At 34.9% G+C, this 19,403-nt stretch overlaps 1 protein-coding gene across 3 annotated transcripts in view; it reads right to left on the bottom strand.

The window, feature by feature from the left end:
• ADAMTS3 (ADAM metallopeptidase with thrombospondin type 1 motif 3) overlaps positions 1–19,403 on the bottom strand; it is a 356,812-nt gene that overhangs the window by 61,871 nt on the left and 275,538 nt on the right. For 2 of the 3 annotated variants that reach the window (XM_054554042.2, XM_054554041.2), the window contains one exon: positions 1,655–1,738. The exons of the other annotated variant lie outside the window; for it this stretch is intronic. In XM_054554042.2, the coding sequence (XP_054410017.1) occupies positions 1,655–1,738 (84 nt within the window). The remainder of the gene's footprint in view (positions 1–1,654; positions 1,739–19,403) is intronic. 3 annotated transcript variants of the gene reach the window in all.

Consider the following 19,403-nt stretch of genomic DNA (forward strand, 5'->3'; position numbering starts at 1 on the left):
ACAATGATTAAGTTACTATAACCATGGAGTATAGAATTTGTGTCACATAAATTTAAATTGCTCCTCTTTCCAGTAACCTTAATTTAAAAATTAAATGATAGCATGGCAACACAACAGCATCTAGTGATATGATTATCAGTCACTATGTATTGCTTTATTTCTTCTGATTATGGTTTTCTAGTGAATGCTGCTAGTGAAAAAGTGGATATACAGGGTATATACTATATACATAAGTGTGTGTGTGTGTGTGTGTGTGTGTATGTGTATGTGTGTGTGGATAACATAGTATATAATAGACAGGGTATATATTATATACATATGCCAATAAAATATACATATATGTGTATATGCAGGGATACACAGGAAAACCTTAGTGCTCCACATTTGCACTGGCCATCATTTGGATGGCAAGTCATTTCAGTTGCTATATACCTAAATCTGAGATATCAAAGTAAGAAGTCAGTCAGAAAATAACTTATATTCAAAGAAAAATAAAAGTAAAAATAATTTCTTATTTAATGCAGTTCAAGAAACTTACATTTTTTACTTTCCAAATGAACATTTCATACACACATACACACACATATACATACAACATACCTATATACATGGAAAGAAAGAAGAAGAGAGACATCATCAGGTTTTAATTACCTAAGTTATCTGTTTTCAGATGACTATATTTTTTGAGAAAAAAATGTTTTAGTGAATTAAAAAATAAAATCTATCATTTGGATTAAAATTAGAGAGTATTCAAAACTGCTGGTACATAAAAACCAAAAATATATTCATCTCCATTTCAAGTATATAGAACTTGGAAAAGATTTTATTTTATAAGCTGCCTTGATGTCTAAAACAACCGTATATCTAAAAACAAGTTTGACAGAACCAGCTCTGACTCATGCTTTATATGATGGTTTATTTCATGCTGCACTGGGGCTTGTTAGCCATTTGAGTCAGCATCTGACATTAATAAATAGGTATTGTCCTCTCCACCTTTGTGGCTTTAATAAAATTAAGACAGGGGAAAAATAGGTGTCTCTTGGCTGGGAAGGTTGATGACCAAGCTCTAGCCAAAAAGGATTAGAAGTAGTGAAAGTACAGATCCTACTCACACTTTTTCTACCTTTAAAAAATATATAGAAACACCAATACCCTCCCTTACAAGTAGGGGGACATGGTCTGAATGTGACTACTCAGGTTTAAAAGCTCTACTTTAATTCACTTTGACCTAAGCCCAACTGCTAGCTCATTAGCTGGGAAAATTCTCCTCACCAAGGAATTACATTGGCTCCACAATACATAAATAACTCTCACCATCATCCACATCAAACAGAAAGCTTTCCTCAAAAGTTTTCAAGAGCTGCAAACCCTCACTGAGGTCAAGAGACGACTACACCTGCAAATAGCTTTACTATTCAACCTCAAGTCTTTTTCACACACTTGAGAATGTGAAAGGCTGTGATAGCTAGTGTACAAATATAGGAAATTCAGACATGAGCTCTCAATTCTAAAAATGGCTCTTTTTGGCAGAACGCTCAGAGAAAACATCCAATGGAAATATACTAGCAATGTTATTATATCATGAAGCTTGATGTGTGAATGAAGTAGGCTGAATACTTATTTCAGAAAGGCAGTTCATTCTGCTTTAACACACCTTTGGTTTGGCCTTTGCAAGCCTCTTTAAATAGGTAGTTTTCTGGTAAGGAAACAGAATCTCTCCTTTTATTGCACAAGAAACCTGGGAAAGAAGAAGGAAGCCTTTGAAAATCAAGAATAATTTGTCCCTACTTTCCTCCATGCTGGGCAGTGTTCTTTCCATGTTTCCTAAAATGCACAATATCAAATATTTCAAAGAAAGACAGTAGGATAGCTTCTGGCACTTTTTACTTATACTCATCATTATAATTACAGACTGCTCTGAGGCTGTGAAATATCTTCATTCATAATGAATTTGTCTTAGTAAAACTGCAAAATTATGGCAAAGCTATGACAATAAGAGAAATTGACATAGTTGACTCCATCTTGCTTCTAACCTCCAAGCTGTTCTTGGTTACTTCTGGGCATGGGCCAAACTAACTTTGAGAAGAATTTATTTAATAATTTAACCTTAAAGCAAGGATGACCATAGCCCTTCCCACAACTAAACTGCCTTTGTAAAACGAATGAAAGGCCACTAGGTTAGGATTATGAATGAGGTTTGAATTCTTTTAAGATACAGGCATAATAAAATGATAAACCGCTATTGTTCCAGAGGTCACAAGATTGGAAACTTCCCCAATTACTTCTTCTTTCTTTGTTTCTGTCTTTTTTTTTTTGACAGAGTCTCACTCTGTCACCCAGGTTGGAGTGCAGTGGTGTGATATAGGCTCACTGCAACCTCTGCCTCCCCGGTTCGAGTGATTCTTGTGCCTCAACCTCCCGAGTAGCTGGGATTACAGGCACACACCACCATGCCCAGCTAATTTTTTTTTATTTTTTATTTTTAGTAGAGACAGGGTTTCACCACATTGGCCAGGCTGGTCTCAAACTACTGACCTCAGCGATCTGCCTGCCTCAGCCTCCCAAAGTGCTGCGATTATAGGCATGAGCCACCACACCTGGCCCCAGTTACTTCTGTAGATAGCATCACTATTGTGGAACCTAAGATTGATCTTTTGAGATATTTTTTAGCCTGTGCATTCTGGCAACCTACTGACCCCAACCAAATGCATGACTCATGACTCAGCTGGTACTGTGGCCCCCACCAAGAGGTGGACTCAGCATATGACGATCATTTTCCAACACCTATTGAAGTGGCATCATTGTCTGGGGTAAAGACCCAAGGTTTGTCATCTTGCACCAAGGAAATTCAGCATGCAGACACACACAAGAAGTGGGTTTAGGAACAGAGGTTTAACAGGCAAAAGAAAGAAAAAGGAGAACAGCTCTCTTTCCTGTGAGAGAGAAGGGCATCCAAATGGGGCTTCCAGCCCCCAGCAGAGTACACTGGATTTTATAGACAGGCTGGAGGTAGTAATGTCTGATTTACATAGGGCCCACAGATTAGTTGGACCAGGTGTGACAGTTACATAGCATGCTGGGAAGCTGGCCATCCCACCCTCATCTTATTATTCAAATGGGCTTTCCACTTGGCCAGTGCCATGTTGTCTCATCCTTACTGTACATGTGGCTGGCAAAGAGAAGGGAAGATGGAGCTGCCATGTTGGACATGCCTAGCCCCCAGGTACCCCCTTTCCTATTGGCACGACTGCCAGCATTCACCTAGAAAGTTTCTAGCTTGCCTTTCTATGTCTACAGCTCAATTTTACAGGCTGTTCTTTGTTAGAAAAGAAAATGATTTGGGGCTGCTTTTCATGAAAAGAAAAATGTTACCAAGAACTTCCCTACCCTCACTATCCACCTATATAGTTTCTTCTTTACTCGTGTATCACCATGATCGTGTCTCCAAACAATCAGCAGCACTCATTCCTTAGTCCCCTGCCTACCAAAATGTCTTTGAAAAACAACCTCTGAGCCTTTAGGGAGACGGATTTGAGTAATAACTCCACTTGCCATGTGATCTGAATGGTGCTAGCTGAGTTGGGCAGCAGAGAGTGATTTATGTGACAACAGAATTAGCAGAAAAAGGGAAAATCCAGGTTACAGAGAGCTTTCTAACAGGTGTGTTCTCAATTGAGTATTCAAAAGGAAAAAAAAAAAGGCCCTGCAAGAGGTAGAGCAGTGTTATTAATCTCATGCTTCATTCCAAAAAGAGGATGCTCACAGTGCTTTTTAAGCTTCTCAGAAATATCAAAGGCAATCCCCTCTTATTTCTTAGAGTGAGTTTTCTTTTTTAAAACTTTTTAGGAAAATGTATGTTTTTGAAGGTTACCTTAGGAATTACTGATGTGCATTAATTAATATTTTGGAAACATTTTAATTGTATCCTTTTGTGCACCTCCTAGTTTCCCAATTACTGTATATGAATTTGCAGAGTGATAATTTTACTATAAGGCCTATTTTATCAAAATGAATTTTTGAGAGGCATATAGGTGTTCAGTCAAGTCACAATAAATACAGTTATTTTTAGTGTTAAGTATAAGATTATCAGTATTAAATCAGAATTTCGAACTTACTAAACAGATAAAGTAGAATATAACTTTATTTGCTGATTATGGACACTAAGGCTTGAAACATTTTTAGGAGAATGACATGTTCATATGCTTAATCATATTTATAGGAAATCAAAGTATAGGATTAGTGAAATTGCTCCCTACCCCAGAAAAAAATTTCTATGGTCTGAAAAGGGACAGGAGATGAAGGTAAAATTGGAAAGGTACAAGTTCTGAATCTAATACAAATACATTTGGTGTTGGAATGCAATTATAAGCATACTGTGATAGAGCCAGTGATAAAACCATCTATCCAATATTCATTCTCTTTTCCCTAAGGAGCAGAATGTTAATTTTATTTGAAATAATAATAAACCCAGCAAAAAGTCGCTCCCAATCTCCCTGTGACTAAGTATAAGCCAATGAGATCTAAGCAGAAGTACTGCTTATATCTTGATGGCTAATGGCTCCTCAAAGGAAGACAATTCATTCCAGTAGGTGCACACCCCTTTGGCCCTCCACTCAATAACCCAATATTCCTTTGTGCTGCCTAGAATGTGGACATGATGTCAGCAGTTCTATGGGGTGATCTTAGGATAAAGGGATGTGCTGAATAGAGGAGGATATGACACTTTAAAGGAGTGTGACTCCCCAGTGACTATAGACTCACCATACCAGCCCCGGATTACCTAAAAACAAACTTCATTACATATGAGAGGTAACACTTCCATGTTTAGGTCACCCTTCTAGTGAGTTTTCTCTTGTATGCCACTGAATCTAGTCCTAACATACATGACACTAAGAAATTTTAATTTTGTTGACTAGGTTCTCCCAGTACTCTTTACTCCCTATGAGAATGCAAGCCAATTTTCATGTGAATAAGTAAAGAATAAAATCAGACTCATGTTACCAAAATGTATCACAGTAGCATTCTTTGTAGTGCATCATTTCAGAAAATGAGAAAGCATCACATTGTTTTACAGTAACAATGAATACAGAATGAGGCTACATGTAAAAATCTTGCCTTCTTCATGAACAGAATACTGTTATGAAATGAAGTAACTGGAATACTACAGGCTGGATTTTCCAAGAGTAGGTGGAGATCCTATAATCAGAGCTAAAAATAAGTGTAAATTCCAACAAATGTCATCTGTCAACATCAGAAGCAGAGAGCAGTTAACTTAAATAATTGTGTTAACCTGTTTGTATCATCCAATAGTGATTTTTAATTGACATCTTTTTAAAAAAAATTAAAGTTATCACTTCTAAAAGGATACAGTAACAGCATCTCCACATATGTGGAAGCACTATTCTACCAAGATATTAAATGTTTCCGTGAAAAGGAGCTCTATCCTTCACAAACTGAGAAATTCCATAATGATAGTTCAAAGAACTATATTCAGGCCAATTTATGATGTCAATTCAAAAGTTTCACTAAGTAACTGTTGCTTTTATTTTTTAAAGACATAACCATTGAGTGAATGTCAGTTTCCGTTATTTCTTTTCCCCAAAAGTTCTAATTCTAACATCCATGTGTTTGCTTTTGTTTTTACTGACTACTTTATGGAATAACATGACATTTTTTAGATGGGAAACTTCTTACCATTTAAGGAAAAAATGTTTTAATGCTTTGGGTTTGTGATTATTAGCAAATGAAATTTTAAAATCACTTTAATATCCAAAATATGAACCCTGACTTGCAATAAAAATCTTCTATATGTCAGCGAGAATGTTTCTAACTGCAAATCAAGAAAACTTAAAGTGTCTTCAGCAATAAGTAAACATACTAGTTTACGTAACAAGAGTTCCAGAGGTATGGTGATTCCTGGTTAATCCATCAATAGGTCATCAAGGATTCAGTTCTTTTCATCTTTCCATATCCTGCCATTCTTGGTGTACAAACTTTGTCTTCAAATTAGCTCCTTTGATTATTTCAAAATGGCTACACCAATTCTAGCATCAAAGCTATGTCCAACAGATTGTGTCTTCCTGCATTACTTTCTTTTTTTTATTGTTTTATTTTTATTAATTAATTAATTAATTTACTTATTTTTTATTATTATTATACTTTAAGTTTTAGGGTACATGTGCACAATGTGCAGGTTAGTTACATATGTATACATGTCTTAGGAACAGGTAAAAACCTTTCCTAGAAACTCTCTGGTAACATTTAACTCCATGTTTCAGTGGCCAGAATTGAATCACAGTGGCTTGAAATAAAAGGGAAGGAAACGAATGTTATACAGGTTACCCACCTTGCTGAAATCTTTTTCAGATCTTCCTCTTCCCTCATCCCTTAGTAACAGTCTTCCACTGGTATCTTTTATACTTAGTTTTCAATAACGCATTTCATGTTTAATTTCTTCTATTATAATTTGTTTGTCTAGAGATAACTTCTGCATTCTCTTGTCCTCAATATTTTTTGAAAGATATAGTCCTTCATTTCCATAGTAGTGGATTCTCATAATTGTTGCTCATTCAGTCCCATTGCAACCATTTAATTTGATTTCAGTGGTTTATTGCTGAAACATTTGGGTGTGGGCAAGGTTGTCAGATAAAACACAGTATTCTTTGTTAAATTAAAATCTAAGGTAAACAACAGTATTTTTACTATAAATATCTCACAGATATTGCATGAGACATACTTAATACTAAAAACCTACTCATTGTTATAGTTGAGATTCAAATTCAAATGAGAATGCTATAGTTTTGTTTGCTAAATCCAGCGACTCTAGGTGTGGGGGAATTATCTTTCTCCAGGAGTACATGCAGTTACACGAACTTACACTGTCTTCATCTCACTTTTCTCCTCTACACTTCCATCTTCAGCTCTAGCAGTGGACATTCACCTGGCATGGCCAAGTAGCATATGCCATTTCCTTGACTCCAGTACTTGGTTAATAGATGTTCAAATGACTTAAATTAGGCTAATGAAATTGTGAACTAGGACTTTTTAATTTGGAGTCACTAGGAAAGAAAAGTTCTCATTATTAAGCTGAAAATGGGCAGAATATAACAATGTAGGTGTTTACGACTAGCATTAGAATAGTTGTTGGTCTAAGTTTAATGCTAGAAGAAGAAAGTGGAGACTACTAACAGAGAATAGACTACACTCCAGTGATAAGTATGAGCCTGTGAATTCGCCCACTAATTTCTGAAAACTTGGTCTTTTCAGTTTCACAAACCAATAAACTACCACCACCTCATTTTCTTACTTTACTGCTTTTTTTTTTTTTTCCTTTTGCTTAAGACAGTTTGATGTAAGTTCCTGACAGGTGAAACTGAGAGCAGCCTGATAAACAAGCCCATTTATACCCTTTCTCTGCTACAGTCATCAATAGTCTTCATTTTCCTTCTCATTCTTCTTCTGTAGTCAACTATTCTTAGGCTACACAGTGCTCTGAAAAAGACTACATATTCTGTTTTATTTCCCAATTTGTTTATTTTGTTCTCTCGGTTCTATTTTAAATGAATAACGTTGTTACTAGTGATTTGTTTCTTAGTTTATTTCTTTTATTCTTTTTCAGCTAAATCATAACTAATTTTGGGAGACAGCACAGTTTTTAATTTTCACATTTTACTGCTCTAAACATTTAATAGCATTTTCATTAACATTTCTCTTCCTCTTGACTAAATTATATATTTTCTTATTTATGGCTTTTGTAGTTCAGCTCTACTAGATCGAGGAGGTAATAGAAGAGTAGAGGAAGAGGTCACCACACCCAATTACTAGATTACATTCTAGTAATCTTAGACTGCTAGAAATTAAGGTTTTCTAAATAAGCTCAACTACATAGAAGAGAGGTGAGATTCCTTTTCACAGCTGCCAATTTCAAAGCTCATGTTACTTCCATCACTTTCCACCTATATACGACTTTAGTAAGGACAGAAAACCTCTTCACCTCAAACTTCTCCAGAAACTCTACATTCACATTCTAAATCACTCCAATATGGAATGATTAATAAAAATGTAAATAAGTCATTATAGCCAAACTATTAATATTAACACTTGCCATTTATTCTGTCAGATAAATATTTAAAGGCTCTGGACACCACTTTATGTCACACTGTTGTAAGCACTGGGAATCCAGCAATGGACGAGACAAACATGTTGCTTACCCTCATAGAACTTACATCCCAGTGATAAGAACTATCAAATAGGGTAAGAAGAGTAAAACAGGAGGAAGGGAGCAAGAGGGACAAGGCAAGGGAGGCAAAATTTTAGATAAGGTTCTCAAAAGAAGGCAGCAAATGGGCGGAGATCTTGCAAAGTGATGGAGTAAACCACACAAATATCAAAGTTATATTTGACTCAGATATATGTAAATTTTTTATGAGCATATTCATATTTATATTACAGATTTTTCAGAAAGAGGTTGTATGATATAATGCAAAGAAAATCAGAATAGGCTCAGGAATGCAGCAAGCCAACTTTCTAAAATAGCCCCACTAAGATGCCCTGCCCTAGTCCCGAGAACCTGTGCCTTTGATGAGGTATCATTCCTATGATCATGTTATGTTATATGGTACAATTGACCATAAGATAGAAACATTATCCAGGTGGCCCTGATCTAACCTCATGAGACATTAAAAGCAGAGAGCTTTATCTGGCTGGCGGCAGAAGGGAAAGTCAGAAATAATTAAGCAGGAGGAAGATTTGATGTACCATTGCTGGCTCTGGAGATGGAGGGATTCTGCTCCTGGACAGGAAAGAGGTATCTAGTTGCTGACAGTGAACCACAGCCAACAGCCAGCAAGGAAATGAGGATCTCAGCTTGCAAAAACAAGGACCTGAATTCTGCCAACAACCTGAATGAGCCTGGAAATGGACTATTTCCCAGGTCCTTCAGATAAGACTTCAATCTGGCCCACACCTTGATTTTGGCCTTGTGATAAATTAAGCAAAGAAGCAGTCCAGCCACCTTAGACTTCTGACCTATAGAACTGTGAGCTAACAAATAGGCATTGTTTTAAGCTATTAAATTAGGGGTGATTTATTACACAGTAATGGAACAGAAAATGATAAAAAGAGAACTGAGTTCTAGTTCCAGCTCTACTATGATGCAACTCTATGATTTTGAGAAAGTTGCTAAACTTATCTGAGCTTCAATTTCCTGAAATAAATAGGCTGTGCTAGCTGATCACTAACATGTTCTTTCTGGCTAAATTTCCATAATTAATAATTAGGCCATAATTGCACTAAATTATTAAAGATGGTTATTATTGTTATGGCTGTTTGATCATACATGATTGATCATACTTATAATTTATTTGATGCTAAATCCTTCGTCAAGGATACAACCATCGTTAAAACATTTTTACATGAAAAAAATGTGCTACACTAAGAGAATCTATATTATGATATAAAATACTTCATAATAATATAAAAGTCTAGTAACTTATCACAATAAGAGATAATCTTCCCATTCTCCCATTTAAAGAGCACAGTGTCCATAAAGTCTGGAGACATCAGCAATTATATACAATTTTCCAAGAAAACCTTAGATCTCTTCTCTAAAAAATAAAATGTTGCCTATTTGTTTTCAGATTTTATAAACAACATCAGTTGTCTAAAAGGTAACACTTAGACATTTTTTAAGCATTACATATTCACAGTACAGATCAGAATTTTATCCTGATTAAAAATTTACTACCTATCTCTTTGTTATGATGCAATAAAATTTTATTAACATATGTATGCTACTTGCAATAAAATTTTACTAAAGAAGAGTTCCAAACATGGAATTAAAATGTGTGTTATTATCGCATCAAATTATTGAAGAAGCGGTCATTCTACATTTTTAAAAATCTAAAGTGCTTTTGCTTATTTGAATAATACTGATCAAACAGTTTTGACTCATGTTCGGATTGGTCAGTTTTTATATCATACACAGTTAACATATTTAAGCCACAGTAATTATTGCAGATTTAAGATAGATCTCTGACAGAACAACGTTTGCTATCTAATATTATTAATGGAATACTATGATTCCTAGTCTACAAATAATATTATTCAAGTTAAATTTAATAACAAACCTTTTTTGCATTCAAATAAAATTGTTGAGCCATTCCTAAAGTGATTTCTGCTAAAGACACTTATTTGCCAATATAAAATTATTCTTAGTCTAAGGAACAAAACATGCCAGAAGAGAGAAACATTGTTACTACATTTTACTACATAACTGTGTGCCTATAATATATTCTCTGAAATAGTATCGACCATATGGATGGAAAATAATAGGCATTTTTATATCTTCTATGTTTTCTAAGATGTATAAACTATAGATTTAATGATTGCTTTAATATTTGTCTTTGCTAATTCTAACATATTTTGTCAGTTCTGTGTTGGTTTGGACAGATTTATTTTTCTCATTATGGGTTGCATTTTCTGGCTTCTCTGCATAGTCAGTAAGTTTAGATGGGAGGTCTGACATTGTGAATTTTACCCTTTTGGTTGATGGATATAGTTGTATTCCTATATTCTTGAACTTTGTTCTTGGATGCAGTTAAATTACTTGACCAGTTTGTTCCTTTCAGGTCTTGCTTGTAAGATTTATAGGTGGGGTCAGAGCAGTGCCCATCTACAGCTAATGACTGACCACCACTGAGGCCAGACCTCTCTGTCTACTCTCCACTGCGATGTGAATCATGAGATATTGCAGTCTGGCTTGTGGAAACAAGCACTATTCCCAGCCCCATATAAGCACCAGGCACTGTTACCTCTGATTTTTTTTAGGTGGCTCTTTTTCAGGCTTCGTGTAGTTTCCTCACATATATATGTGACGATCTGGACTCAGCTGAATACCAGAGAGGGACCTCTGCAGATCTTTAGAGTTGTATCTCTGTATGGCTCTTCTCCCATTCTCAGTCCCGTGAACTCTGGCCACCTTCCTCTCTCCAGCTCTCAACTCTGGCTTCTCAACTCTGGGAATTTGTCAGGCTCCACCTGGGTTCCCCTTCCCTGGGATTCATCTGGAAACCCTCAAGATAATAAGCTGGGGCAATCCTGAGGCTCACCTCATATGTTTCCCATCTCTCAGGATCACTGTCATTCATTGCCTGATAGCCAACGTCTTGCAGACTGTTGTTTCAGACATTTTGTCCATTTCCGGTTGTTTAAAGGAAGACAGTAAATGCAGTCTCTGTTATTCTATCTTGATCAGGAGCAGCAGTTCACTAAATCTGGTTTTTCTGAGAACATATGGTAGCTTAGAAGCTTGGATTTACAGGCATGTTACAGGGTAACATGCCTTAAAATTTCAACAGCCATTTAGCTTTCCCTAAATGATTTTCTATATACATGTACTTGGACTTGATGAAGTTAGGCAGTAGTGAAATACACAGTGAGAATCCTGAAAAGGTCCCTTTAATTAAAAAATGTACTTTTATGACACATTAAATCTCCTTTAGTATGTCTTTGCAACACACAGTATCATATGGAAGAAAGTGCAATTAAGGTTGAGTAGCATTTAGGAAATTTCCAAAAAAAAAAAAAAATCACCTTTCTCATAAAAGAATGTGAACTTCTTTGTTCATTAAAAGCTATATAAGCCAAAAGGTACTGTAAATGTGTTTATGGGAAGAAACTGTCTTCCAAGAGCAGCAAAGAAAAAAAAAGTGCTTGTTAACTAAGCACAAACATGGAGGGAGTTCAAAAAACTAAAACCTTAGCAAACATGGATATCACCTTACAGTCCAAAGAACACGATTTTTGAAATATTCACTGAATATGTTTTGCTCTGAATTTTTCAGAAATTTACAAGCTAGGGTTTTAAAAATCATACTTAGATGATAGAAAATTGGGGTGAACTTCAGAAAGCCATGTTACAGAGGTAAAGGCAAGAAATAAATTTTATAAATTAGGGTTCGTTGTTGGCCATTTCTCAAAATCAACAAGGGTAACAACAAGCAGTATGAAACAGCTCACTCCAACAAAAATCATCTTGTGATAAGTTAAGGAAAGTGGCACAATGGTGATTCATGGTACAGTAGGTTCTGTTATATCTAAGTTCATCTTCTTAGATTTTAAAGATTATGTGTTTTTAGTCCAAGAAACCTAAACATTTATATATTCAATTCAAATTGAGGAATGACATATTTGAAAGGTTATCTGGATGTAGTGAGAACACTTTACCACATTACCACCAGTGGTATACAGTGGTATTGATTTTGTATGTCATCAAAATCAATGCATACAGATATTTTCTTCAAATACCAAAAGGGAAATCCAGTCTACAGGAAGCAAGTTTATTTCTAAGAAAGAATGTGATTCCACATCTCAATTCATTCAGTAGTTTTAAAGATCTAACAAATTGGTAATACAAGGAAAATCTTCACATATAAAGACGTTAGAATTACTAGAAAAGGTTTATTACCTCCTTCCTGGAAGGACATCCCCTCACCTTTCTTTCCTCTCTCTCTCCTCCCATCCATCTATTTCAAAACATTTCTTGAACACCTTTTCAGCACAGAACCTAATCTGGCTTCTGCAAACAAACATGAATAAGCTGAATTCCGGTCATCAAGGAGGTTACAGCTTAATAGGAAAGAAGGATATGTAAACAGATATTTTCATGCAAGATATTTGTGTAACTGAGGAAGAATCAGTTTATTCTACCTGGAAGAATCTGAGAATGTGTCAACAGAGGAGGTGACATCTGAAATGGATTTTAAAAGATGCACAGATATTAGACATGGAGAAACAGGGTGGGCCCTTCCAGACAATGGGCATAATGCATGCAGAAAGACTGAAAAGTACTGATATGTTGGGGGAATAGAACTTCGAAGAGGATGGAGCAAAACTAAGTGAATATTTACTCTGGGAAATGTGGTTACTAAGAGAGGGTGAAGCAAGATCATGAAGAATCTTAAATATTTTATGAACAGGCTTCAGGCCAGATTTCCTGGGGCAATTCTGTACCATGCTTACTATCTTGGCATCAATATTAGGAATGTTTTCGTTCATTCTCACATGTGTCCTAGTTTGAGCGATAAATTAAGTGGTCATTCTGTTTATGGGCCTTTCAGTCTCAAAATATGATTTCCAGAAGGCAGGGCTGAATCCACATAATTTCTTTTTGTGTACTTGTATTCAATGATAACAAAGAAATTGTAGCAACAGGGCTTCCATGTCCTCGTTACAGTGATTATCTTAGCTTCAGAAGCTGCTTGGGAGTCATCATTCATTCTAACCTCCTTGTGGGGTGCACTCCTGCAGAAGTTGGAACTATAGTTCCCAACGTGCTTGTAGTTAGAATTCCACATGAGACTTTGGTTAAACCAACTGGATGAACTCATATGAGATTTGGAACTCAGAATGGCAAATATGGTTATGGAGACACTGTAGAAACAGTGGCTTTCTGTAGCAGGGTCCTATGTCTAGTTGCTAGCTGTGTGGATGCTGAAAGGAAGGTGCAGTTTCAGTTGTAGCTGTTTGTTATCCTTGGATAACATCATCAGTTGGCAAGCTGGAGTCAGCAGGTCCAGCAGCAGCTATCTCAACCTCCCATTCCCGGATTTTAGCAGAAATAGCAGCTACCAGGGGGGGCCATCTTCTGTATCATTCCAGGAACTAGTCCTGAACCCCAAGCCTAGAGGCTGTGTTTTCAATCCTTCCAAAGATTTAATGTACATTTAATTCTTTTTATTGAATTCTTTCATGCTTAAAATGGCTAGTGTGGTTTCAATTTCCTAAAACTGAACCTTGACATATATACGGTAAGTTATTTAACAAAACTGGGCCTCAAATTCACATCCATGTAATAACAAAGTTGGGCGATCCAATGACCTGCAGGATCCCTCCTACTTCTAGAATTCCATGTTGTGATTCTTTACTGTTGTGGAGTTTGCCTAACACCCCCATTTTTTTCTCCTACATCACTCAGGAACTGCTTCCAATCTGGCCTCTAACTTACTATTCCATATAACTGTTTCACAAAATCACCTATTCATATATTTTTAGTATTCAGAAAGTGTACCAAAGGCATTGGATGTGGATGAGACAGGGATAAGAGTTCACTTATTCACTGGACAAACATTTATTGAGCACCTACTATGTATCAGGTGCTTCCAAGTAACGTATTATTAACTATTTGACTTAGTCCAAGGGTTTGTTTAGATAAAATATTCCTAGAAGCACATTTATCTTCATCTGGTTTCCAATTTAATAAGAAGTGTCATCCCCCCAACCTGTTGATATCCCTCCCAACCCCTCTCCATTCTAAGCTTCAGTCAGTATAGCTGTTCCTTTACAGATACTGACTTGAGTCAAATCAAGACTTTTTCCCTTCTTTCTAGACCACTCTCTCCATTTTTAATCCTTTTGCTTTCAACAGAGTGAATTATCACACATTCTCTTTATTGATTCAGTTTTTAACCCTACTTTTAATTCCTCTCCACTCTGAGTTTCCCAGATATCTCTTTAGGTGGTCCTTTGCAAGATCCTGTTCTCGCCAGCTGGCTGAGCATCACTTTAAGTCCCTTTTCTTTTTACAAGTAGTCCCTTGGGCAAATCATTCAATAATAGAGTTTTAATGCATTCTTGATCCTAAATTACACATCCTGAGTTACAGGACATTTTGACATTGACATTCCAATGTCTTTTCAATGTTATTCTCAAGTCATTCGTTTATCTCAACATAATATATCCTTCAACAGTCTTCTTGTATAACATTTCCAGGCAATCAAAACCCTGAAGTCATTTTTATTTTGCTTGTCTCATCAGGTCATTGCCAAATTCTGATAATTCTTGATACACAACAATCTTATATTTGCCATTCTATCTGCATTTCTATATCCAGTCTCATATTTCAGGTTCTAGACATTGGATTGTGTCTTCTCTTTCCTCATATTCTGTCTTCTACACGTATCCTACATTCTGCCACTTAAATTATCTTCTTTAAATCGTACTCCAAAAGTTTTTGGTATTGCAAATTTCCTTCTTTTTTACATTAAATTTCAACCTTTTGGCATTGGCCAAACATTTAACTAACTAAATTATATATCTCTTATTCTATCCCAGTTTTATTTTTTCTCTAGAGTAGTTAATCTTGTTATTTTTCATTATAGTCTACTCATTTTTTTTTGCAATTCTACCCATTTCATCAGCCTAGAAAGTTGTTTACCTGAAAAAAATAATAACTAAAAAAAAAAATTTTAAGGAACTGTTCAGATTCTTCCCCGCACCAAGGGACCAGCTTACATTACTTCATTTAAATATAATTAATATATTCAGCAGTTCCAAAGTACTTTCTATGAGTCTGTTAAGCCAAAACCTCAAAACAATGTGGGGGTGGAGGGTGCTCAAAGGTAAATTCATGTATTACATTTTTCCTCTTGTTCAATGGACATCAGAGAAAATTCTTGATAGAGCAAAGAAAAGTTGCAATATAAATCACCACAGCACATAAGATCTTATCACAATGCTCATATTGAAACTTAATACTCATTGTGATGGTATTAAGAGGTGATTAAGTCTTAATGGATTAGGGCAGAAAGGACTTGTGGAAGCTGGTTTGCCCTCTGCCATGTGACATCATAGTATTCATCCCCTCTTGGGTTTCCCCCATCCATCATGTGAGGATGCAGCAACAAAGCACCATCTTGGAAATTTAAAGTGGCCTTCACCAGATAGCGGTGTTGGTTGCTTGGTCTTACACTTTTCCCGGCCACCAGAACTGTGAGAAATAAATTTCTGTTCTTTATAAATTACTCCATCTGTCTTATTTTGTTATAATAGCACAAACGACTAAAGAGAAACAACAAGGCTGAAAGCTAGGTATGCTCTCCATATTAATCATAGTACAGCTATACTCATATACAGGCTTATGATTTGTGGAAATTAGTATGCCTTCATCCTATCTACCATGGACACTCCATGATACTGCAGACAGAGGGACATATATAAATGGTTTTGACTGCAAAATACTTTTGTGGTTAAAAAACTCTGGTAATTAATTACTGAGTCCATTAAAACAAAAAGGGAAAACATGTTAAAAAGTTGCCGAATGAACTGGAAACACAGCAAGTGATCAATAAATATTTGTTAAACAAATGAGTGAACAAATCAGCAGGTAAATGATTTAGCTTTAGAGAAAATAATTTATAAATGGAACATAATGTGTCAATATGCAAAATGTAGAAGAACGAAAAAGGAAAACATAACTAGCTGTTGCTAAAGTTTCTAACAGTATTGGAAGTGATAATTAAAAAAAAAACGAGGTAATTCATACATCCAAGAGTAGGAGTATCATTGAATAAACTATATCTTATCATAATATACACAGAGGCACACACTATTATATGATATTCTATTCTATCTCATATATATAAATATTAAAACAAGTAATTTTTATTATTTATGGATTCTGTATTTGTGAGTTCATCTAGTTGCTATAATGTTTTTGTAATCCCTAAATCAATACTCACTGTGCTTTTACAGTCTTCCATAGACACATACAAAGTGGAAAAACAAAACAAAACTCAACAAGGCTATAAAATAAAATAAATATGAACTCTGATTTATAAGGAAGAAATAAATGTTACCATTTCCAGATAATTGTTTAGATAGAAATTCTACAATAATCTACATATTAATTCTTATAATTAATAAATGAATTAAGCAAGTAATTGAATACAAAGCCAATATACAAAATTACTTGCATTTTTTATATTAGCATCAAAACATCATTTAAAGGACTATAAAAATAATTTCTATGTTTATAAATTTACAAATATATGCTAGACCTCTACACTGAAAACTATAAATATTACTTAAAGCCAAACATTACTGAGCTACTGAGCTAGAGAAAATATTCATAATACACATTAGAGAAAATATTAATATCTAAAATATATAAAGTACTCCTGCCAAATGATAAGAACAAGACAGACATCCCACTTTTTAAAAATGTTCTTAGACATGTACTTAATAAAAATATCATTCTAATAGTCAATAAGTATATACAAAGGTTCTCAACATTGTTAAACATCAGAAAAAAAATGAAAGCCAGATTAAACATACCCACTACAATGGATGGAAGACAATATCAAGCATTGAATGATATTTGGATCACCTGAAATTTTCATACAGTGCAGGTGTGAATGTGTATGGAGATGCTCATTTTTAAAACCATTTGGCATTAGCAATGAAAGTTGAAATATGTGAATACCCTGTGATAAAACAATTCTACTCCTATGTAAAAACGAAGATAAATGAATGCTTATGTACGCCCACCATAATACATGTACAAAAATATTTGTAACTATTTATAATAGCAGAAACTGAAAAATGGATTATAGTAAATTACTTATTACTATAAGTTACATTACATTAGACAACCAACTAGCACGAAGAAATAAGAACAAATTACTACTACATGCAACAATATGGGCACACCTCACAGACAAAATGTTAAGTAAGAGCAGCCAGACAAAACTGAGTAAATACTCTATAATTCAATTTCTATTATTTACATATACATATATGTGGGTGAATGTGTGTGTATGTGTGTGTGTATATAAAAATACATATACATTTCATGAAAAGGCCAAACAACACTATGTTGATAGAACTCAAAATAGTAATTACCTTTGGTAGGGTATATGGTACAGTGTCTGCTTTGTGGATGCTAGAAAAATTTAACTCAATATGCATGATGGTTACATCTGTAAATTTTCAGTGAGTGAAAAGCTTATGATTTTGAAATTTTACTGTAGGAATACTATAGATCAAGAAAAAGTTACCAAAAATCCACAAAAAGATTTAAATATAAATCTATTCTATCATATGCCAATGGCTTTGTTTGATACATGAGAATAGAAATATGACTTTGTAGAACATCCAAAAAATTCCAGAAAGACATTATGTAGCAATCTAAATTAACGAGAAATGATTTATGCAAGGATGGCTAACAGCCTCCCACAAAGACTGCCTTCTCTTCTCCCAAAAAAGTGATTTGATAATAAAAGCACTGTAAATCAATCCATGAAATTTACTTCCTAGGGGGTGGAATGCCTGGCTAATGTAAGCCTCACTGGAGTACATAGGATATGTGCCAGCTTTTTGCCAAAGATGCCTATGAGATCATTCTTTGAAAGGCCTCCCCTCTATACTCTTGACATGATATAAACTACTTTTATATTTATGTATGCTGGACACTGCTTTAGTGTACTTTATAGATCTTTAAATAAAACCAGCTGTCATTCCAGCTATCCTTAAGAAAAAAAAAAAAAAACAAAAAACTTTGCCTACTACACTTTTGTGCATATAAGAACCACCTAATTCTTAGGGTCTGCACCAAACTTTTTTTACTACACTAAGCCTGGAGACTGTATTTCAAGAAGCATTCCTGGAGGTCCTGAAACAGCTAGTTTGGGTTGTACATATATAATATACCGCTTTTTACTATCGTATGAACTATTCATTTTTCATTGATCTGCTTGTTTTAAAAATATGATGGCTTTACTCCGTGTGATCTGAATTACCTTGGACGATAGAACCAAATATTATAAACAATAAACTATGTATATTCTTATCCTTCAAAAACATTATAAATCTTTTATCTGCCATTTAGATTTCATTTCTCTTAGTCCTTGCAATGTAGCAACATTATGTAACCATTACATAATCAAAGAAGGAAAGTAGCTAAAGCAATGACTTTTCATATTTATTAAGAATTATGTACGTAAAATGATTCTTCACCAGGTAAACTCTTAATTTAACAGAGCTACCTCAGACTTGGATAGCAGACATCTAAGTCTCCTATAATATAAACTCAGGGTCAGTTGAATTCAACAACTTTAAAGACTAATGTGCATTACTAAAGCATAGGTGAAAGATTATAAAGTGATAATCTCACCTAGGCTGAGTGAAAGGCAGAGAGGTATGAGGCCTTCCAAAAGAAACAAACACAAAGACAGAGAAAAGAAAACAGAAACAAAACAAAGAAAATCCTGAGAAAAAAGCTGAAGAGACTGGAGAGGAATAAATGATCTGCAATTTAAAAGTCGATAGCGAGTAGATAAAACTCAGAACATTCAGATTGTTTTAAGTGAGAGAATAAGATCTTCTAAGAATCCGTGGCAAAAAATAGAAGATGCAACATTCAACAAAATTAATTTTACAATTAGACAAGTAACTTCCTAAATAAGCAACTAAACAAACTGTTGACCATATCATGAGCCCTGCAAAATGTCCTTGATTTGCTTGCTTCTGCATTTCTATAAAATGGAGACACTACCCATGAGACCTATCCTGGACCTCAAGGTATTATTGTACTAATAATGAACTAAAGGTAGTAAATTATTCTTGAG

Source organism: Pongo abelii, chromosome 3 (assembly GCF_028885655.2).
Source record: "Pongo abelii isolate AG06213 chromosome 3, NHGRI_mPonAbe1-v2.0_pri, whole genome shotgun sequence".
Lineage (NCBI taxonomy): Eukaryota > Metazoa > Chordata > Mammalia > Primates > Hominidae > Pongo > Pongo abelii.